The 23,235-nt window shown below is 45.7% G+C and overlaps 1 protein-coding gene across 3 annotated transcripts in view; it reads left to right on the forward strand.

The window, feature by feature from the left end:
• The window catches only part of LOC127586341 (spectrin beta chain, non-erythrocytic 1-like), a 146,234-nt gene that overhangs the window by 105,729 nt on the left and 17,270 nt on the right, over positions 1-23,235 (forward strand). For all 3 annotated transcript variants that reach the window (XM_052044205.1, XM_052044206.1, XM_052044207.1), the window contains exons 27-32: positions 1,477-1,721; positions 4,469-4,607; positions 5,361-5,445; positions 9,104-9,300; positions 15,236-15,627; positions 21,082-21,139. In XM_052044205.1, the coding sequence (XP_051900165.1) occupies positions 1,477-1,721; positions 4,469-4,607; positions 5,361-5,445; positions 9,104-9,300; positions 15,236-15,627; positions 21,082-21,139 (1,116 nt within the window). The remainder of the gene's footprint in view (positions 1-1,476; positions 1,722-4,468; positions 4,608-5,360; positions 5,446-9,103; positions 9,301-15,235; positions 15,628-21,081; positions 21,140-23,235) is intronic.

Genomic DNA, 23,235 nt, shown 5'->3' on the forward strand with positions numbered 1-23,235 from the left:
TGTACAGACAGTGGCCGAAATTGAACCCGGCTCGCTGGCGCTGTAGTAGCATTACACTAACCGCTACGCTACCGTGCTTGCCCAGGAAACAGGCCCTTCGGCCCAAGTAGTTCATGCTGAACAACATACCCATCCACGCTAATCCCATTTTCCTGCCTTTGGCCCATATCCTTCTAAACCTTTCCTCTCCATACATCTGTCCAACTGTCTTTTAAAAGTTGTTACTGTACCTGCCTCAACCACTTCCTCTGGCAGCTTATTTCATATACATACCACCTTTTGTGTAAAAGAAAAGTTACCCCTCAAGTTCCTATTAATTTTTTCCCCTCTCACCTTAAACCTATGCCCTCTTGTTCTTGATTCCCCAACACTGGGAAAAAGTGTGCATTCACCCTATCTATGCCCCACATGATTTTATACACCTCTATAAGATCACCTCTCAGTCTCCTACACTCCAAGGAAAGAAGTCCTAGTGTGTTCAACCTCTCCCTACAGCTGAGTCCTGGCAATATTGTGGTCATCATTCCGATATGCTGTATTTGAGGAAACTCTATGAACAGTATGAAGGTAGAACAATTCTGTCCCTCAGCAGAATGATCTAGGGACTACCTGGTTCCTTCTCCTGAAGCATCAGCCGTGTTGAGCTCTGAATAAACCACCTCACTGCTAAAGGTTCGAGCCTCTGAGTTATTGAACAGCTCTGCTCCTTCACAGGAAAATTCTGATAATCTGATATATATTGAATTAGAAATCCAGTTGGTTCAGCTCCTGGCTCACCAGGTAGTGTCTTCATGGTCCCTTCCACTCACTGGGGTCACTTCCAGCATTCCCTTTTGACTCACCAAGGCTCCAGTCCGCCCACTCCCTTCCCTGGGAGCTCTATTCCCACACTCCGTTTCAAACTTTGCTATTTCACGGGGAACTTTATTATAATTCTGAGTACCATTATGGACGATATGATTGACAAGTTTCAGTAAATTTTGCCTGCTTTATTTAAACTGATGCAACATACAGAATTCTGGAGGAACTCAGCAGGTCAGGCAGCATTTGGGGAGGGAAATGAACAGTCGACATTTCGGGTTGAGACCCTTTATCTGGACTGGAAGGAAAGAGGGGAGATAGCCAGTATAAAAAGGTGGAGGGAAGGGTAGGCAAGAGCTGGTGGGTGATAGGTGGATCCAGGTGAGAGGGGGAAGATGGTGAGGGAGGGCGAGAGTGGGAATGATGTAAGAAGCTGGGAGGAGATAGCTGGAAGTGACAAAGGGCTGAAGTAGATGGAATCTGATAGGATTTGACCATGGAATAAAGTTTAAGAATGAATTTAAACTGATAAACTGACACAATATTACAAATTTAATTGGGTGAGTGATAGAACCTTGGGGGAGTTGAAGAGAATGTGAGGAGAATAATAGCCTGTTTTTGTACTGTATCTCTCTATATGACTCTAATGAAGAAAAGTGTCTTCTCGGTTACCAGGTGAGGCAGTTACAAGAGCACGCAGCCCAGCTGCGGACGGTGTATGCTGGTGAGAATGCAGAGGCCATTCAGGTCCAGGAGCAGAGGGTGATGCAGGCATGGAAGGAGCTACTGAGCACCTGTGACCAGCGGAGGCTGCAGCTTACCACGACCAGCGACAAGATCCGCTTCTTCGGCTTGGTCCGTGAGCTGGTGGGCTGGATGGACAGCATCATCTTTCAGATTGGGACAGGCGAGAAACCCCGGTAGGTGTCAGGCCAGGGAGGGGTGGTGGGCAGAGCTGGGCAGTGTGCCTCGGGATTGGACAGAAGTAGGCAAGGGTTGTGGGGAATGTGTCGGGGGGAGCAGGCATGGATTCCCAGATTTGTGTAAATTAGGGAGAGGGCGGGCAAGGATTGCGCGGAGTACATCAAGCTTCAGTGAGTGAGAATCGTGGAATGAGTGTCGATTTGGAGAGAACACAAAAGTAGGAGCAGGAGTTGGTGGGTTGGCCCCTGGAGCCAGCTCCCTCATCACGGCTGAACTTCTACCTCAACGCCATTTCAAGTCGAGTTTATTGTCATGTGCAGAAGTACAGCGAGGTACAAGTACAATGAAAAACTTGCTTGCAGCAGCATCACAGGCTCGTAGGCACAGACAGCACACAGAATATAAATTATACAAGACAGTGAAGAAAGGGAAAAAATGAACAAGAATTTAGTGCAAGAAAAAGACAATCAAAGACAAGACCGTGGTTGTACAAGAGGTGGTCTGTAGCGTTCCGTTGCTGAGGTGGGGTTAGGGTTGTGCAGGTTGGTTCAAGACCTGTGGAAAGTAGCTGTTCTTGAACCTGGTGGTGTGGTACTTCAGGCTTCTGTACCTCCTGCCCGACAGTAGCAGTGAGAAGAGGACATGATGGGGATCCTTGATGATAGGTGCCACCTTCTTGGGGCAGCACCTCCTGTAGATGCTGTCAATGGTGGGGAGGGCTGTGCCCATGATGGACCGGGCTGTGTCCACTACTCTCTACAGCCTGTTGTGTACCTGTGCATTGGAATTGCCGTAACACGCCATGATGCAACCAGTCAGATACTTTCAGTAGTGAAGAAGTTAAAGTAATTAGTGACATGCCTAATCTCCTTAAGCTTCTGAGAGTAGAGGCTTTGCTGTGACTTCTCCATGATTGCATCCATGTGCTGGGCCCAGGACAGGTTGTCCAAGATGTTAATGCCCAGGAATTCTTGCTATATCTCTATGTCTCCTGATTTCCTCAGTATTCAGAAATCTAAGTTCTCTGTTTTGAATGCAGTCACTGACTGAGCCTCACAGTCCTTCAGGGTAGAGAATCCCAAAGATTCACCACCCTCTGAGCAAAGAAATTTCTCCTCCTTGCTATGGCCCACCACTTATTCTGAGACAATGAGCCAGATGTGTTCTGCCAGAGGAAACATCCTCCCCACATTTACGTGGTCTATGAACTTCCAAAGTTTCAATGAGGTCACCTCTCATTCTTCTAAAGTTCAGAGAATGAATGCCCAGCCTACTCTGCTCAGAATACGGACCCGCCATCCCAAGAACCAATCTGTGAACAACAAACAATCTGCTGGAGGAACTCGGCAGGACGAGCAGCAGTTGTTGGGGAGAGGAATTGTCAATGTTTCAGGACAAAACCCTACATCACAGAGATGCAATCACAAGGAGGGCACGTCAGCATCTTAACTTTCTGAGAAGATTAAAGGGGTCTGGCATGTCAATAAACACTAACAAAGTTCAACAGATGCACGGTTGAAAGTATCCTGACTGGTTGTGTCATGGTCTGGTACGGAAATTTGAATGCGCAGGAATGTAAGAATCTGCAGAGAGTAGAGGACTCTGCCCACTACATCACAGGTACATCCCTCCCCATCATTGGTAGTATCTACAGAAGGCGCTGCCTCAAGAAGGCAACATCCATCATCAAAGGTCCCCACCATCTAGGCCATGCCATCTTCTCACAGCTGCCATTGGGCAGGAGGCACAGAAGCCTGAAGTCCCACACCACCAGGTTCAAGAACAGCTACTTCCCTTCAACCATTCACTGCTTGAACCAACCTGCACAACCCCAATCCCTGCCTCAGTACAGGAACACTATGACCACTTTGATCGCTTTGGACAACAATGGACTTTTTTTTTGTTCTAATTGTGTTCTTGCTTGTAAAGATTGTGTATAATTTATGTTTAATTTATGATTTTTTCTTGTGAATGTTGCTTATCTGATGTTGTGTGCCTGTGATGCTGCTGCAAGAAAGGTTTTCATTGCACCTGTGCGTACATGTACTTGTGCATATGACAATAAACTTGGCTTTGACTTTGACCTCTTCCCCCTACAGAATCTGCTTGACCTCTTAATCAGATTGTCTGTTGCTCCAGATTCCAGCATCGGCAGTCTCTTGTGTTACCAGTCTGTGAATTTTTGTTGGATTGTAGGGTTCTATAGGATACTTCCCTAAGGGCAGAGAGCAAAATGCTCCATTTGCTCTCCCCAGAGCCTTATATAATTGCAGTAAGACATCCTTACTCCTTTACTTGTACTCTTGCAATAGGGGCCAACGTACCTTTCACTCCCCCAATTGCCTGCTGCACATGCATGTTAACTCTCAGTAACGTCCAAGCTGGATCCCCTTGGGTTGATGCATTACTGGAGCCTAGCAGGTTGTAGAATCTAATCAGGGAGCAGAGCACAATCGCATGGCGCACCCTGTAGGTTGGAACCCTCTGTTTGGAGTAGAGTCTATCAGAATGAGGCAGAGAAGTGGTGGAGCACATGATTTAAGATTACTGCTAGTGCGTTTTGTCTCATTTTGATCCACAGCTAAGTTATATCAGATCGAAGTTGAACCTGCATGGACCTTTGTGCTATGCTCCTTTGAACAGAAAGGTTAGATGTTGGGGTTAGATGCAGCGGTGTGGATGATGTTGATATGTCCCTCAGCAGCTGGTGTGAAACAGTGATTGGGTTGTTGTCCTTCTCCAGAGACGTCTCTTCTGTGGAGGTGCTGATGAATTATCACCAGGGTCTCAGAGGGGAGATTGAAGCCAGGCACAAGAAACTCATGGCTTGCGTTGAGCTGGGCAAAACCTTGCTCACCACTAAGCATCAAGCTTCTGACGAGGTAACTAAACAGTTCACAGCTAATGATGTGCACTCCTTTTTTACACCTGCCCTTCTGAGTTCTCTGTCAATTCCTGTCATTTAAAATTTGGATTACTACTTTTATGTGCAGTGGATTTTATACCATGAATATGTAATAGCAGAATAAAGACAAATGTACCCAATTGCCTGATAAGAGGATAATCCCACTCACCATCACTGACCCCACATCGTCCCTACTCCCCCTCCCCTTCCCTGAATCGAGTTTGTCATTGACATTACGAAAATCAGCCTCCCCTCCATTGACAATGTCTACATATTCTGCTGCTTCGGGAAATCAGCCAACATAATTGAGGACCCCTCCCACCCTGGTCACTCTCTCTTCTGCCCCCCCCCTTCCATCAGGCAGAAGATACAAAAGCTTGAGAACGCGTACCACTGGACTCAAGAACAGTGTCTATCCCGCTGTTAAAAGACTCTTGAATGGACCTCTTGTACAATGAACATAATCTCTCAATCTACCTCATCATGGCCCTTGCACTTCACTTGTTGACCTGCACTGCACTTGCTCTGTAACTGTAACACCATACTCTGCATTCTGTTTTCTTTTTACTACCTTGATGTACTTATGCATGGAATGATCTGTCTGGATGGCATGCAAACAAAACCTTTTCACTGTATTGCAGTACATGTGACAATTATAAAACCGATTAACAATTAAATTGAAACACCATATTTAACATTTGAATTGTATTCTAATTCTGGCTGTTTGTAGATTCAGGAAAAACTGGACAAGGTACTGAAGAAGCAGAATGAAATGATGGAGAAGTGGGAGCAACACTGGGAATGGTTGCAACAGAGTGAGTATCAACACTGGAAGGTAATGCAGACCCAGCAACTGATTCTGCAGATACGACAGTCTGCGGATGCTGGAATCTGGAGCAAAAAAAGCTATTGGACAAACTCAGCAGGTCAGGCAGCATCTGTGGGGGGAAACGGAGAGTCGTTAGCAGGCCAACAAGGGTTGCAGTGTACGAGGTCCTTCTCTTACACTGCAAACTGTAGTTGACCTGCTAACTCGCAGCTCCTGATTTCTAATTCCACCCTGGTGCCTGAAATAAGTGTTTCAAGGATCCAGCTGCTTCACTGGTGGGCACTACCAAGGGGCTCTGCCCAGTACACAGTCTCTGACCAGACCTCTTCAGACCATCATTAGCAAGCGTTACCTGCGGAAGCTCTTGTAATCTTGAATGCACTACCTGAAAGGGCGATGGAAGCAGAATTAAAAATGTAAGCCGGAAAATTGACCAGGCTGTGAGAACAGGTCAATGATAACAGCTCGATTGATCATAAGAAATAGAAGCAGGAGTAGGTCATGTGACTCCCTTGTGCTGTTGCAATAAGACCATGGTTGTTTTTCTCCCCAGCACCACTTTCCTTAGAAATTTCTCCTCATCTCAATCCTAAATGGCCAACTCCTTTGAGACTCTGACTCCTGGTTATAGACACCCAGCCAGGGGAAACACCATCCCTGTATCTACCTTATCGGTGGGATCACCTCTCATTCTTCTAAACTCTGGGGAGTATATGTCCAGTCTGCTTAATGCCTCCTCATTTGACAAACTATCGGAGTGTTTAATGTTATGAGAGGCATAGATAAGGTGCGTAGTAACAGTCTTTTCTCCAGAGTAGGGGAGTTCAAAACTAAGGGGCATAGGTTTAGGCTGAGAGGGGAAAGATTTAAAAGTGACCTGAGGGGCAACGTCTTTTTTTTTAAGATGAGATATCTCTATTAGTCACATGTGCATCGAAACACACAGTGAAATAATCTTTCTGTGTAGTGTTCTGGGGGCAGCCCGCAAGTGTCGCTATGCTTTCAGCGCCAACATAGCATGCCCACAACTCCCTAACCCGTACATCATTGGATTGTGGGAGGAAACCTGAGCACCTGGAGGAAACCCACGCAGACATGGGGAGAACGTACAAACTCCTTACAGACAATGGCCAGAATTAAACCCGGGTCGCTGGCACTGTAAAGCATTACGCTAACTGCTACACTACCGTGCCTGCAGAGGGTGGTAAGTATATGGAACAAGCTGCCAGAAGAAGTGGTTGAAGCAGGTACAATAGTATCATTGAAGGAGCACTTGGATAGGTACATGGAGGGTCGGGGCTTTGGAGGGATATGGGCCAAACGCAGAGAATTGGGACTAGCTGGGTGGGCACCGTGGTCGGCATGGACTGGTTGGGCTGAAGGCATCCGTGCTGTATTACTCTGACTCTTAAACCCACTGTCCCCTGATTTCATAAAGTCATACAGCACAGAAACAGGCCCTTCAGCCCAACTGGTCCATGCTGACCATGATGCCCATCCATGCTAGTGCTATTTGTCTGCATTTGGCCCATATCCTTCTGAACCTTTTCTATGCATGTACCCGTCCAACTCTCTTTTAAAAGTTGTTAATGTACCTGCCTCAACCACTTCCTCTGGCAGCTTATTCCACCCTCTGTGTTACAGAAGTTGCACCTCAAGTTCCTGTTAAATCTTTCCCCCCTCACCTTAAATCTATGCCCTCTTCTTCTTGATTCCCCAACCCTGGGAAAAGGACTGAGTACATTCACCCATCCTTCCTTAGGTAGGGAGACTTGTGCACCATATTCCAGGTCTGCTCTCACCAAGGCCCTTTATAGATGCAGTGAGGCACCTTTAATCATGCCCCCACATCTTCTTGTAGTAAATGCCAACGTACCATTTGCCTTAAGCAAAAAACAAACTGCTGAAGGAGCTCGGCGGGTCAGGCAGCATCCGTGGAGGGAAAATGGACAGTCGATGTCTCGGGTTCAGACTCTTCATCTGGATCATTTGCCTTCCTAATTGCTTGCTGTACCTGCATGTGTTCTTTCAGTGATTTGTGTGCAAGGATGCCAAGGTCCCTCTGAACACTTCTCAATCTCTCATCATTTAAAAAAATACTTTTCTTTCCCCCAAAGTGAATGGCAGCACATTTTATTCCCTCTGCCATGTTCTTGCCCATTCACTTCACCTCTGTATCCTCCACTATTTCCAGTGGCAAGAGGGTTAGCAGCAAATGTAAGGTAATTGTGAAAGGTTTCTGGAGTGAATTGAGTTACAGTGGTGCAGCTAGCAGAGCTGCTGCCTCAGTGCCAGTTCAGTTCTGACCTCGGGTGTTGTCTGTGTGGAGTTTGCCCCTTCTCCCTGTGAACAGGTGGGTTTCCTCCGGATCTTCCATTTTCGTCCCACTTCGCAAAGACGTGCGGGTCGGTGGATTAGTTGGTCACTTTAAATTGCCCCTAGTCTGTAGGTGCATGGTAGAATCTAGGGGGAGTTGATGAGAATGTGGGGAGAATATAAAACGGGATCTCAGGAACGAAAGGCTTAACCTGTGAGGAGCGTTTGATGTGTTTGGGCGTTTGAATGTGGGGAGAATATAAAACGGGATCTCAGGAATGAAAGGCTTAAACCTGTGAGGAGCGTTTGATGTGTTTGGGCGTTTGAATGTGGGGAGAATATAAAACGGGATCTCAGGAATGAAAGGCTTAACCTGTGAGGAGCGTTTGATGTGTTTGGGCGTTTGAATGTGGGGAGAATATAAAACGGGATCTCAGGAATGAAAGGCTTAAACCTGTGAGGAGCGTTTGATGTGTTTGGGCGTTTGAATGTGGGGAGAATATAAAACGGGATCTCAGGAATGAAAGGCTTAACCTGTGAGGAGCGTTTGATGTGTTTGGGCGTTTGAATGTGGGGAGAATATAAAACGGGATCTCAGGAATGAAAGGCTTAAACCTGTGAGGAGCGTTTGATGTGTTTGGGCGTTTGAATGTGGGGAGAATATAAAACGGGATCTCAGGAATGAAAGGCTTAACCTGTGAGGAGCGTTTGATGTGTTTGGGCCTGTACTCGATGGTGTTCAGAAAGATGAGGGGGGATCTCATTGAAACCTAGCAGATACTGAAAGGCCTGGATAGAGTGGACGTGGAGAGGATGTTTCCATTAGTAGGAGATCCTAGGATCTGAGGGCACAGCCTCAGAATAAAGGGCCCTTTAAGACTGAGATGAGGAGGAATTTCTTCAGCCAGACGGTGGTGAATCTGTGGAATCCATTGCCACAGAGGGCTGTGGAGGCCAAGTCATTGGGCGTATTTAAGGCAGAGATTGATAGGTTCTTGATTGGTAAGGGGGAAGAATAGGGTTGAAAAAAAATCAGCCATGATTGAATGGCAGAGCCAGCTGAATGGCCTAATTCTGCTCCTATATCTTACAGCGTTGTGGGATTGGTGTAGGATTAGTGTGAATGTGATTGACGGTCGTCATGGACTCAGTAGGCTGAAAGGCCTGTACCTCTCTATGACTTTAAGGCCCACATGGCCAACAGGCCCAAGCAGCCGCCTCGTGTGTTAGGTACTTCCACCCACTCTTATTGCCTGACTCTGTGTTGTTTTCAGTCGGCTGGGCTTTGGGGCAGTGTTTGATGTGAGCTCTGTCTTTTTTTCCCTCAGTGCTGGAGGTCCATCAGTTTGCACAGGAAGCAGTGGTGGCCGAGTCGTGGCTGAGCACACAGGAGCGACTGGTCACTAGCGAGCAGCTGGGCAACAGCGTGGACGAGGTGGAGCAGCTGATCAAACGGCACGAAGCCTTCCGCAAGTCAGCAGCAGCTTGGGAGGAGAGGTTCAGCTCGCTGAGGAGACTGACCACGGTAGGTCACTTCTGAAAAATTTGGCAAGTATCCTTTGGACGATAATAATGTTGAGGTTGGTCACCTGACAGCATCCAAATCTCTAACCATAGAACACTACAGCACAGAAAACAGGCCATTCGGCCCCTCTAGTCTGTGCCGAAACTTTATTCCGCTAGTCCCATTGACCTGCACTTGGTCCATAACCCTCCAGACCTCTCCCCTCCATATATCTATCCAATTTATTCTTAAAATTTAAGAGTGAGCCCACATTTACCATGTCAGATGGCAGCTCGTTCCACACTCCCACCACTCTCTGAGTGAATGTTCCCCCTAAACCTTTCCCCTTTCACCCTAAAGCCACGTCCTCTCGTTTTTATCTCTCCTAATCTAGGTGGAAAGAGCCTACTCACATTTTCTCTGTCTATACTCCTCATAATTTTGACTTTACCCCTCATAACCTCTATCAAATCTCCCCCTCATTCTTCTACGCTCCAAGGAATAAAGTCTTAACCTGTTCAGTCTTTCCCTGTAACTCAACTCTTGAAGATCCGGCAACATTCTAGTAAATCTTCTCTGCACTCCTTCAATCTTACTGATATCCTTCCTATAGTTAGGTGACCAGAACTGTGCACAATACTCCAAATTTAACATTTAAATCTACAATGTTTAAAGGGCATTTGGACAGATACTTGCATAGAAAAGTAGTAAAGGGTTATGGGCAAATGGGATTAGCATAGATAGGCATCGTGGTCAGCATGGATGAGTTGGGCCAAAGGGCCCATTTCTGTCCTGTACATCTCAATGGCTCCTGAGCAGGTACTGTTTTGACACCTAGTCCAGGTTAGGTAGGAAGGGAGGGATCCATGGCATTGGAACCAACAACACAGATAGAACTGCAAAAGAGAGCTGATGAGAGAATTCGGGAAACTACAAAAACAAAATCGGTGTGGGCATGGCGAAAATAAATTATGGTGTAGCCCACGTTACAGTAGTTCATGGGTTGGAAATTTGCCCCCACGGAATTCCAAAAAATTTGAGATACCAGATAAAAATTCACCCTGATGGAATTTATGTGGAGGAAAAACATAAATAAGCACAAAATGTGAAAGAAATAACGAATTTTGTCAATTTTAGTCAAGGGTTCACATTACAGAAAATTGCGATACGGGTTTCCTAGGAAGACAAGCCCTCTGTAACGCAGGGGTATGTTGTACGTTTCTTATGGGTACGGTTGTGTCGCTAACGTGGCTTCAGATACTTTCTCACTGATACACCAACCCAGCCCTTGTGTTCTTTCTTTCATCCCTACGCGTGTAGCAAACATTTCAGTAGTGCAGGTTTGCAGAAACATTCAGGGCTGCAGGAGCATCCTAGTCAGGGCAGGCAATTCTTAAACCAGGACGGAATCAGTGTCCCAGTGAATCAAGTCAGTAGGGGAGTAGCCTCGAGTGTGAAAACAGTACAGTTTGGTGGATGCAGGATTCGGGAAGCAGTGAGAAAGATGCCTCAAATATAGAGCAGAGTAGCCACAGGAACATTGTAGACTTAGAAGGTAACTGCACGAAGGTGGACAGAAATAAATAGGTCTGATAAGATAAGATATCTTTATTAGTCACACGTACATCGAAAAACACAGTGAAATGCATCTTTTTACGTAGAGTGTTCTGGGGGCAGCCCACAAGTGTCGCCACGCTTCCGGCGCCGACATAGCAGGCCCACAACTTCCTAACCCGTACGTCTTTGGAATGTGGGAGGAAACCAGAGCACCTGGAGGAAACCCACGCAGACACGGGGAGAACGTACAAACTCCTTACAGACAGTGGCCGGAATTGAACCCAGGTCGCTGGCGCTGTAAAGCGTTACGCTAACCGCTACACTACCGTGCCTGCCCGAATGATTCAATCACCATTAATTGAGACCTAATTGCATAGCAGCCTTTGTTGGAGCTGAATGTGTTATGACTGAATATGAGACCTTTAATGGAAATAGTCAAAATGAAAACTGAGGGTGTCAGCAGGTTGGATGGTAAAGGATGGGAAGAAGAAATCAGAGAAAAGGAATTTCAGCTCAGAATGAGTCAATTTAAATGAAGCTCAAAATTAATAAGGGGCAAAAATGCTACTGCAGCAGTGGATAGCACCCTAACACATCGGTTACAGCGTCAGGTAGAGAAGAAAGAAATTATGGTAGTGTATATGGATTTCAGCAAGGCATTTGATAAGGTACCCCATGCAAGGCTTATTGAGAAAGTAAGGAGGCATGGGGACATTGCTTTGTGGATCCAGAAATGGCTGGTCCGCAGAAGGCAAAGAGTGGTTGTTGACGGGTCATATTCTACATGAAGGTCGGTGACCAGTGGTGTACCTCAGGGATCTGTTCTGGGACCCTTACTCTTTGTGATTTTTATAAACGACCTGGATGAGGAAGTGGAGGGATGGGTTAGTAAGTTTGCTGATGACACAAAGGTTGGAGGTGTTGTGGATAGTGTGGGCGGCCGTCAGAGGTTACAGCGGGACATAGATAGGATGCAAAACTGGGCTGAGAAGTGGCAGATGGAGTTCAACCCAGGTAAATGTGAAGTGGTTCATTTTTGTAGATCAAGTATGATGGCAGAATATAGTATTAATGGTAAGACTCTTGGCAGTGTAGAGGACCAGAGGGATCTTGGGGTCCGAGTCCATAGGACGTTCAAAGCAGCTGCACAGGTTGACTCTGTGGTTAAGAAGACATATGGTGTATTGTCCTCCATCAATCGTGGAATTGAATTTAGGAGCTGAGAGGTAATGTTGCAGCTATATAGGACCCTGGTCAGACCCCACTTGGAGTACTGTGCTCAGTTCTGGTCACCTCACTACAGGAAGGATGTGGAAGCCATAGAAAGGGTGAAGAGGAGATTTACAAGGATGCTGCCTGGATTGGGGAGCATGCCTTATGAAAGCAAGTTGAGGGAACTCGGCCTTTTCTCCTTGGAGGGTGAGGGGGGACCTGATAGAGGTGTATAAGATGATGAGAGGCATTGATTGTGTGGATAGTCAGAGGCTTTTCCCCAGGGCTGAAATGGTTGCCACAAGAGGACACAGGTTTAAGATGCTGGGGAGTAGATATAGAGGAGATGTCAGGGGTAAGTTTTTCACTCAAAGAGTAGTGAGTGTGTGGAACGGGCTGCCGGCAACAGTGGTGGAGGCGGATACGATAGGATCTTTTAAGAGACTTTTGGATAGGTACATGGAGCTTAGAAAAATAGAGGGCTATGGATAAACCTAGTAATTTCTAAGGTAGGGATATGTTCGGCACAGCTTTGTGGGCTGAAGGGCCTGAATTGTGCTGTAGTATTTCTATGTTCTATGTTAATGTGCAGAAGGTTGAAAAAAGTTGAGTTTATTGTAACCAGTGCAGTGCTACTTGCAGCAGCATCACAGGGACATAGCATCAGATAAGCAGCATTCACAAGAAAAACATAAATTAAGCATAAGTTATACACAATTTTTAGAAGAAAGAACACGATTAGAACAAAAAAAGTCTATTGCAATGTAAACTGGTCACAGTGTGGATATACTGAGGTAATGATGAGGGTTGTGCTGGTTGGTTCAAGAAGTGAAAGATTGAAGGGAAGTAGCTGTTCTTGAACCTGGTGGTGTGGGACTTCAGGCTTCTGTACCTCCCGCCCGATGGTAGCTGCGAGAAGATGGCATGGCCCGGATGGTGGGGATCTTTGATGATGGATGTTGACTTCTTGAGGCAGCGCCTCCTGTAGATACTCCCAATGGTGGGGAGGGATGTGCCCGTGATGTATCGGGCAGAGTCCACTACTCACTGCAGCTTCCTACATTCCTGCGCATTGGAATTGCCGTACCAAGCCATGATGCAACCAGTCAGGATACTTTCATCTGTACATCTGTAGAAGTTTGTTAGAGTGGTTGGTGGACGTATAATCTGAAATTGGGCAGGAGTTGATGGGACTGTGGGGAGAATAAAATGGGTTAGGGTAAGGTTGGTGTAAAAATGAATGTTTATTGGTTGGCATGGACTCAATGGGCAGAAGGGCCTCTTTCTGTGTTGTATCTCTCTATGAATCTAAATGCTTATAAATTCACTGGAACATTGGAGATTGAGGGGTGACCTGATAGAGGTACACAAGATCACAAGGGGCATAGACAGGGTGAAAGCACATAGTCTTTTCCCGAAGGGGGGGTGCTAAAGACAAAGAGGGTATAGGTTTAAGATCAGAGGCGAGAGATTTAAAAAGGACATCAGGGGCAGCTTCTTCACGCAAAGGGTGGTTTGTACTTGGAATGACAAATAGTGGATGAGGCGTGCACATTAGCAACATTTAAAAGATATCTAGATAAGTCCATGCGTAGGAGAGGTTTAGAGGGCTATGGGCCAAATGTAGGCAGGTGGGACTAGCTTGCTGGGCAACACAGCCAGCATGGACCAGTTGGGCTGAAGGGCCTGTTTCTGTGCTGTATGAGTCTCGACTAACATGCCTTGTTATTTTTATGGTGTAAACCCAACTCCCATTATCCCTGCAATATCTGGTGCAGTTTGCATCCTGAATGAAGAAAAGATTGTAAAGAAACTGTACGTTCACTAATGTAAAATAAGGTGGAAGAAGAGATGTGAGGAAAGGGGATTGGGTGGAATAATCACAGCACACTTGGGAGGCAGAAAATACCAGAATTTCTTTCATTTCTCTGTTGAACGAGGGAATCCATGTACTGTGCAGGTAGTGCTCACAATTTTAAATGAACATCGGAGGCAATGTGTTTCAGAAGCTGAATCATTGTGTGTGCTGAGGTCAGGGGCTTAGCCTGAGGTTGGTCCACTTGTTCTTTTTTCTTCCAAATTAGCTGATTACTGGTGCAGGGTGAACCTGACCTTCCAATATATTCTCCTGTGCTTATTTTTCCACCATTGTCTGAGTCATCTGCAGGGGCTGCTTTTCATGGGCATCCCTGGCTCTCCTTGAGAGGCTGGTGGTGAGCTGTGTGGGATGATGGTCAGCTTGAAGGGAATGGTCTGGTTGCTGGTCGGGTTTGACCTGCCCTTTTCTGATGTCCGTTCAGAGCTGAACGTTTGTCCTTGGACACCAGCCAAGCACTCCGTATTGAACTCCTAGAATCGTAGAAGCATACAGCACAAAAGGGCGTTTGCAACCCATCTTGTCCACATTGACTGTGACACCAATCTACACTAATCTGCTTTAGGCCCCTATCCTTCTACCCTTCCTTTCCAAGTACCTGTTCAAATGCCTTTTAAACGTTGTAATTGTATCTGCCTTCACCCCTCCTCTGGCAGCTCGTTCCAAATATTCACCACCTTCTGGGTGAGAAAACTTACCTCTCAGATCTTCAAATTTCTCCCCTCTCACCTTGAACCTGTGCCCTCTAGTTCTAGATTCCCCTGCCCCAGGGAAAAAGATTCTGATTATCTCTTCCTTCCATACCCCTGATAATTCTGTAAACCTCCACAGGGTCACCCCTCATTCCGGTGGGAATAAACTCTGCATATCCAATCTCTACTTATAGCCACAGCCCTCCATTCCAGGCAACATCCTGGTGAATCTCTTCTGCACTCTCTCTATTGCTACCACATTCTTCCTGTAGTGTGGTGACCAGAAATGTTGACAATACTCCAAGTGTGGTCTGACCAATGTTTAGTATAACTGCCACATGATGTCCCAATTCTTATACTCAGTGCAGTGCCTATGAAAGCCTTATGCTCCACTCTGCTTCCAAAATTGGGTTCTATTGATGTCAGTGCAACAGCAGTGCAAGGCACACAGAGTCCTGCATTGCACATTTAATTCGGCGACTAACCAATAACAAATTTTTAGTGCATTCAGCTTGCAATTCTGAAGGAGGTCTCCTGAGTTTAACCAGTGCCCCGACATTCTGAATGGGAGTTTTCCATGCCACTGTCCGTACCAATTTCTGTTCTGATTTTCCTTCAGCTGGAACGCATGGAGAATAAGGTCCCCTTCACAATCCAGCAGCAGCAGCCTGCCACACCCATGTTGAGCCGCAGGATACTGTCAGAGTCCAGGGTCTCTCCAATTAAGCAGTCAGTGGCCGTCGCGGGGACCCGGCCCATTAAACAGCAGGCAAAGTATGAAATTGTCGACGAGTTTGAGGAGGAGAAGCCTGACAGAGCGGAGTACAAGCCGGCTAAAAGAGCTGCCAGACAGGAGAAGCAGGAGCCAGCCGCCGCCAGGCGCCAGCAGGCAGAGGCGAAGCGCGAGCGGTCGCAGCCCAAGTTGGAACAGACAGAGGTGAAGCAGGAGCGCGGGAATGAGCGGCAGGAGTCGCTGGGTGAGCCTCGGGAGGCGGAGCAGGAAGCTGCTGGGTGAGGAATATTCCTGTGGTGTTTGTTCCTCAAATGCCCGTTGTAATGTTTAGACGTTAGGATGTGCGGTGAGTTGGCCAGCATCTGTGAGAGGTGAACGGTCGGGATGTGATCATTGACCTGGGACATTTACTCCGCTTCTGCCTTCACTTGTCCTGCTGAGTGTTTTACCAGCATTTTCTGGCTTTGTTTCAGATTTCCACCATCCGCAGTTTTTTGCTTCACCTCATGCCAATTCCAATGTAACTCAGTTTCCCCTCTCTCCACAAATACTGCCCGACTTGCAGGACTCTTGCAGCATTCTCCCCATGATTTCAAATTTCCAGCAACTGCTAATGTTCTGCATCTCAAAGCTCTTGGTTAGTCTCTATCTGTTCCTCCCTCTTTTTACACCTCCTCAAGACAGAATAGCTTCAATTAATATGCCTTCTTTGCCCTCTTTCCATCTACATCAATCTGTGCCATTCATTTTCTCGAGTTCTACCCCATCTTGTATATTTCCTTTTTGTCTCCATCCCTCCTCCTACAAGTCATCCCTGTTTGCTAAGTTTTCCCAGTTCCAGCAGAAGGTTATCAGCCTGCAATATCAACTCAAGTTTCTTCTTCCACAGCTGCTGGTGGACGTGATGAGATTTTCCTGCATTTTCTGCTTCTGTATCACATTTACAGCATCTGCAGTTTTGTTGTGCTTTGTGAATCAAGGAGATTGGGGATAGAATAGAATAATTGGAATTAGAGAAATTGGACTGCAGATGCTGGAATCTAGATGAAAAACATGATGATGCTGGAGGAACTCAGCAGGTCAGGCAGCATCCGTGAAGAAAAGTGGGCGGTCAACATTCCGGGTCAGGACCCTTCTTCAGGACTGAAGATAGGAAAAGGGGAAGCCCAATACATATAGGAGGGAAAAGTCAGGAGGGGGATGGGTCAAAGGTAAGGATAGAGGACAAAAAAAGGGGGTAGAAAAAGAGAGAGAGGCCAGGAAAGGGAAGAAAAGGCATGGTTGGAGTGGGAGGGGTGTGGGAATTACTTAAAGTGGGAGAATTCAATGTTCATGCCATTAGGCTGCAAGGTTCCAAGACAGAAAATGAGGTGCTGTTCCTCCAGCTTGCACTTGGAATTCTCCTTGCAAACTGGAGGAACAGCACCAGACAGATAGTGTGGGAGGGGGAGTTGAAGTGACTGGCAACAGGGAGACGCAGATCGCGGTTACGGACAGAGCGCAGGTGTCCTAGTCTGCGTTTGGTCTCACCAATAATTGGAATTGATGTGGAATTTCAAACTGGTAAACTGGTTTATTGTTGTCACCTGTACTGGGGTATAGTGAAAAACTTTGTTTTGCATGCCATCCGTACAGATCATTTTATCAGTGCACTGAGGTAGTACAAGGGAAAACAATAAAAGAATCCAGACTATAGTGTTACAGTTACAGAGAAAGTGCAGTGCAGGCAGACAATAAGGTGCAAGGCCATTACGAGGTAGATTGTGAGGTCAAGAGTCCATCTTATCGTACTAGGTACGATAAGTACATCGAGGTAGTACAAAAAGAAAACAAAACAGAATGCAGAATATAGTGTTACAGCTACAGAGAAAGTGCAGTGCAGATAGACAAATAAAGTGCAGGTAGACAAATAAAGTGTAGGGCCATGACGAGGTAGATTGAAAGATCAAGAGTTCATCTTTATCTTTTAAAGCTCCATTCAATAGTCTTATAACAGCGGGATAGAAGCTGTTCTCGAGTCTGGTGGTACGTGCTTTCAGGTTTTTGTATCATCTGCCCGATGGGAGGGTGGGGGGGGGGGAGAGAGAACTCCTGGGGTGGGTGGGGTCTTTGATTTTATTGGTTACTTTACTGAGGTAGCGCGATGCGTAGACAAGAGTCCATGGGGGGGAGGCTGGTTTCCATGACGTGCTGAGCTGCGTCCACAACTCTCTGCAGTTTCTTGCAGTCATGGGCAGAGCAGCCAAAATCTTACATAATCTTACTGGCTTCTGCTGGTTCTTTTCCTCCTGCTCTCAGTTCTCTTGGATTCATGCACAGCTTACTTAGTCCCCAGTAGAACCTTTTACTTTGTAAATGTCAAATGAATTGAAGTTCTGAGTACATAAGGCATCATGTAAGTAATTAATTGCCTACCCAACCTGAAGGCTCAGAAATAAGTAAATGGTTGTGCTGAATATATTTAATGATCAACACTTACAGATATAATTTATATGCCAGAAACGTGGCTTTGCTGACACTATGTAAATAATATTAATTACTTTAACGCAGGCTCTTCACCTACTGCAAAATAGGCATAAAGCAGCAAAGTGATTTTATGTAAAGTACTTGCAGATGAATAATGAAAAAGAAATAAAAACAAAAATACTGGAAGTAGTCAGCAAGTCTGGTACCACCAGTGGTACATTTCATTTAAAAATAAAATCTCTGGTTTTGTTGAGCATTACGTCTGCATCTGTCAATGTCTCTCCTCAAACTCCATTATTTTTCTTTCCTTATTCTTTTCCAAGATCACATCTCTGTTTTTACTTTAAGCAGATTGTTATCGAAAGACTTTGATGTATTTATTTGCAGATATTTTGCAAAAGCTGAGAAGTTATGGTAATTCCGAATGAATCATCTGGAATACTGGAGCCATAGGCCTGGGAATTTGTCTGCACAATGATGGAAAACCAGGCATTGAACGGGTGGAAATTGTGTTAATGCAGCGTTAGGCAATTCTGCATGTGTCTGGATGCATCAATCCTAGTCATTGATATTGTTTGACCAATTGGATGGGGTTTTTATGTCCCCCAGGGTTAGTTTACCACTGCCCAACTCACCCTGTAGTTCAATGTTAATCAAAGAATTGTTGCAGGACGAAAGGCCATTTTGTCTGTCCTAGCTTTCTACCAAAGCAACTTGCTAGCTCCACCCCCCAACCCTTTCTCCCAAAGCCTTGCAAACTTTTCCTCACCATATATCTATCCAATTTCATCTTGAAGGCCACAACGGGAAGCTGCCTCCGCCGCATCAGTGTTTAAAACATCATTAGAGAGACAAATATTGATGTCTTAACACCTAAAATATGGAGCAGATAAATTTCTGAGCCATAGTCACGGTGGCAAAGGCCATTTGGCCCACTGAAGCCTATACCAGCTCTCTGAAATGGCAGCCCTGTCCTGTAGCCCCATGGGTTTACTTCCCACCAGTACTGATCCAATTTCCTTCTGGAATCATCGACCATCTCCACTTCAACCACCCTCATGGACAGTGAGTTCCACTTGCTCTGTCTAAGAAAAAATTTCATCGCGTAAACTCGGTATCCCTTTCCCAAAACCTTTTCCTCGTGTTACGATCCTGTCCACTATCCCCTCCCTCCTCAACCTCATTTGCTGCAAGAAGAACAATCCCAACAGCTTCAGTATCACCTTGTCTCTGGATCTGTTCAGGATCCAGTCTCTCTGCACTCCCTCGAGGACATCCGTATCCTTCCTGATCCTGCTGATCAGGATTAGACAAGTGCTCTAGTTGTGGCCTAACCAGAGCTCTATAGTGTTCAGCATCATTTTATTTCTTTTATGTTCAGTACCTCAGTTATGAGGCCCAAGATCCCATATGTGTCACTAACTATTCTCTCAATACATCACCTTCAAACGTGCCCATCAACCCTCAAGGTTTCTCTTTTTTTTATATTTCAAAACAAACTTTATTCATCATAAAAAAAGTATATACAACAATAAAACAATGCAAACCTTTACATTCGTGTATGGATCAATCATTAGTGTTAGCTTTTTATAAAGAACCACAGCACTGATGCCACTCGTGTGGCTCCCTGTGGTGCTACCCCAATCCCATATTTACGATATTTAATATCCTCGCCTGACCTCACCCCTCCTCCTGTGGCAGAAGACCCCTAAACTGTAGTCCTTCCCCACCGAGCCCTTGCGTTGGCTGCACCCAGCTTCAGTGCGTCCCTCAGCACGTACTCCTGCAGCCTGGAATGTGCCAATCGGCAGCTTTCCCCTATGGACATCTCGCAGTGCTGGGAGACCAACAAGTTTCAGGCAGACCAAAGGGCGTCTTTCACCGAGTTGATGACCTTCCAGCAGCAGTTGATGTCCGTCTCTGTGTGTGTCCCTGGGAACAGCCCGTAGATCAGAGAATCCTCTGTTACACAGCTGCTGGGGATGAAACGTGACAAGAACCCTTGCATCTTTCGCCACACCCTCCTCGCAAACCCACAGCCCGCAAAGAGGTGGGCGACCGTCTCCTCCCCAGCGCAGTCCTCCCGGGGGCAGCGCGCGCTGGGACTGATGTTTCGACCATGCAGGAAGGATCTGACTGGGAGGGCCCCTCTCACCGCCAGCCAAGCGAGGTCTTGGTGCTTGTTGGTGAGTTTTGGCGATGAGGCATTCTGCCAGATGGTCTACTCTTTAGAATGGTGCTTTAACTTCACCTGGACCCCATTCCCACGCTCACTTTAACCTTACTGGTGCTTTGTTCCACACTCACTTTAAACTCACCATGACCCTGTCCCCACACTCGCTTTATACTCACTGGGTCCACTGGAAAAGTTATTACGCTGCAATGCAACACTTGAAAGAAAGATGAATTAAAAGTGTGTTACTGCATTAATAAAACAAGTATCCAATAGCGCAGGAGATCTGCAGGTCTGTCATCACCAAAGTCCTGAAGAGCCCGGTTATTGGAGTTTTACTGTATTAAACATGCCATTGTTTTTAAGCCACATTTCCATTATTGCCAGTTCAACATATTCCTGCATAGTAGCGGGTGCTTGTAACTGACCAACCTTTAACCTCCACATTTTGTGTGTTTCTATACTTTATAAACCTGCCTTTATATTCCTTGTAATCCTTCCCGCTTCCCTCCTGTTGAGCACTGTGCATTGGTGACCTGCACTCTCCCTCCTTTATGCACCTTGTCCTTTCTTCCCACTTTAAAACGCTGGTGCTCATTCACCTCCCAGTTTAGTCACAACCCTCCCCAACCACACTGGTTAACCTCCTCACGGGATCATTGGTCACAGCCCTGCTGGAAGCAGCCTGTCCTTCAGAATAGGAGGCTCCTGCTGCAGAACTGGTGCCAGTTCCCCAAGAACATAAAACCCTCTCTTATGCACCGTGCATTAATCCTGTTGTATCTTCATAGAGCAGAGAAGATACAGCACAGAAACAGACCCTTTGGCCCAACACGTCCGCGCTGACCAAAATGCCCAACTGAGCCAGTCCCATTTGCCTGAGTTTGGCCCATATCCCTCTCAACCTTTCCTATTTGTGTACCCATCCAAATGCCTTTTAAATGTTGTAAAGTACCCATCTCCACTAATTCCATTTACCAGCACTTGGTGCATAGTTTACTGTGCCTTGGCGATTCAAGCACTCGTCCAGGTGTTTTTTAACTTCTCACTTGGTATGAATCAGCAGTTCCAAACTGTGGTCTTATTTTCACAGGGACAAGAGAACAACCCTGGCTGACATTGTGGAGCAGTTACAGGAGAAGGAAGCCCAGGTGAGTGAGATCGAAATGTTTGTTGCAGTGGTGGGGAAGGATCTGGACTGAATGAGCTTTCTTCCTGCTGTTTAGATGTTGAACAGCGTGGAGTTTCAGGCACAGAATCATCAAAGCATACAACCCAAAAGGCAATGTTTGGCCCATTGTGTAAACACTGACCAAATATGGAGCCCTGTAGTATTGACTGTCTAAGTGCTCTTCCTAGTAATTTAAGTGTGATTGAGGGTTTTGCCTTTGTTGGCAGAAAACTCCAGACTCTCAATATTCTTCCGGTGATTTTTTTTTCCCTCGGTCCCCTCTAATCTTTCCACCGATTTGATTTTGATCTCCATCCCTTAGTTATCAACTGATCTGATGCATGAAATAGGTCAGAGAAACAGGACAGAATTAGGCCCTTCAGCCCACTGAATCTGTGCTGACCATGAAGCCCCTATTTTTACACCAATCTTGTATGCAACCCATTTTATTCTCCTATCTTTTCTGTTCATCCTGCCTTGGCCTTTCCCACAACCCAAGTACATCTCTTGGGCCCCCTTGTTGCTGGCTATTTTCCTCTTATAACTTGAATTCTCTAGCTTTGACTTCATTTACATAATCTCCTCTGCACCCTCATAGTATCGCATTCTTCAGTGTGGTGTCTGGAACCTACACATCTTTTTAGCATGATCTCCCTGATAAGAAGGCACATTGAATATTTGCCTTTAACAATTCCTATCATCAGGTACTTGAGGACATGCACTCCAGATCCCCTTCTCCTTTTAGTATCCTGCTATTTATAATGAAGCCTTCTCCAAATTTGTTATTTCTCCACTCATGCCCACCTAATCTGTCTGTTGATCTGTTCCAGCAGGCTAGAACGTCTGTAAGGATCAACCACGTTGCCTGTGGTTGGGAAGTTTCTTAATCATGGTCCTTGTGATTATAACACCAAAAGCAAGAGACTTGTTACTGAGCCCTGCCGAACCTCCTGTGCTTAGCTCTCCAACCACTCAAAGACTGTTACTCTTTGCTTTCTCACACTGAGCCAACTTTAAATCCAACTTTCTTTTGAAACCCTTGGGCATTTCTCTCTTGATCTGTCTGCCACGCGGGACTTTGTCCGACATCTTGCGTACAAAATCAAATGCTCTAAGCAATGGATTAGGAGCAGGATTAGGCCACTGAGCCCCTCAGGTTCTCCACCATTCAGTAACATGTCTGATCTGATGGTAACTTTAGCCTCGCTTTCCTGTCTACCCTAGTAACCCTTCACCCACTTGCTTATCAAGAATATATCTACCTTTGCCTCAAGAATATTCAAAGACCCTGCTTCCACCACCCTTTCTGGAAGAGTTCCAAAGACTCATGACCTTCTGAAAGAAAATAAATCACCTCATATCTGTCTTAAACAATTACCTCTCAGTCTAAATTGTCTCACAAGAGGAAACATCCACTTATGTCCATTCTCTGTTTCCTTTTGACCAGCTAGCCTTCCATCCAAGCCAATACCATGATTTTATCTCTTCTAAGATAGCCTTTGCTGTGGCATCTTATCAAATGCCTTCTAGAAATCTTAGTATTATACATCTTCCTTTATTCACAGCACATGTTACTTCTTCAAAGAACTCGCATAAATCTCTCAAATGTAATTACCCTTTCATAGATCTCTCAAGCATAATTACCCTTTCATAAATTATGTTGATTTTTGCCTGATTATTTTGAATTTTTCCAAGTACGCAGCTATGTCTTTAATAACAATTATTAACATTTTCCTATGAGAGATATTAAACAAGATTTACTTGTAGTTCACTGCTTTTTTTTCTCCCTTTTCAATTAAAGGAGTTGCATTTGCTACTTTGCAATCTGATGGAACCTTTCCCAAATCGAGGCAGTTTTGGAAAATTAAAACCAATGCATCAACTATCTCACTAGCCAAAAAATAGCTATCTGCTGGAAGAACTCAGCAGATCAAATGGCATCTATGGAAGGAAAGGAATTGTCGATGTTTCATGTCGAAACCCTGCATCAAGTCCTACAGGTGCTGCTCGACCTGCTGAGTTCCAGATGCCAGCATCTGCAGTCTCTTGTGTTTCTATTTCATAAGCCACTTCTTC

This window comes from Pristis pectinata, chromosome 35, assembly GCF_009764475.1.
Source record: "Pristis pectinata isolate sPriPec2 chromosome 35, sPriPec2.1.pri, whole genome shotgun sequence".
NCBI classification, from domain to species: domain Eukaryota; kingdom Metazoa; phylum Chordata; class Chondrichthyes; order Rhinopristiformes; family Pristidae; genus Pristis; species Pristis pectinata.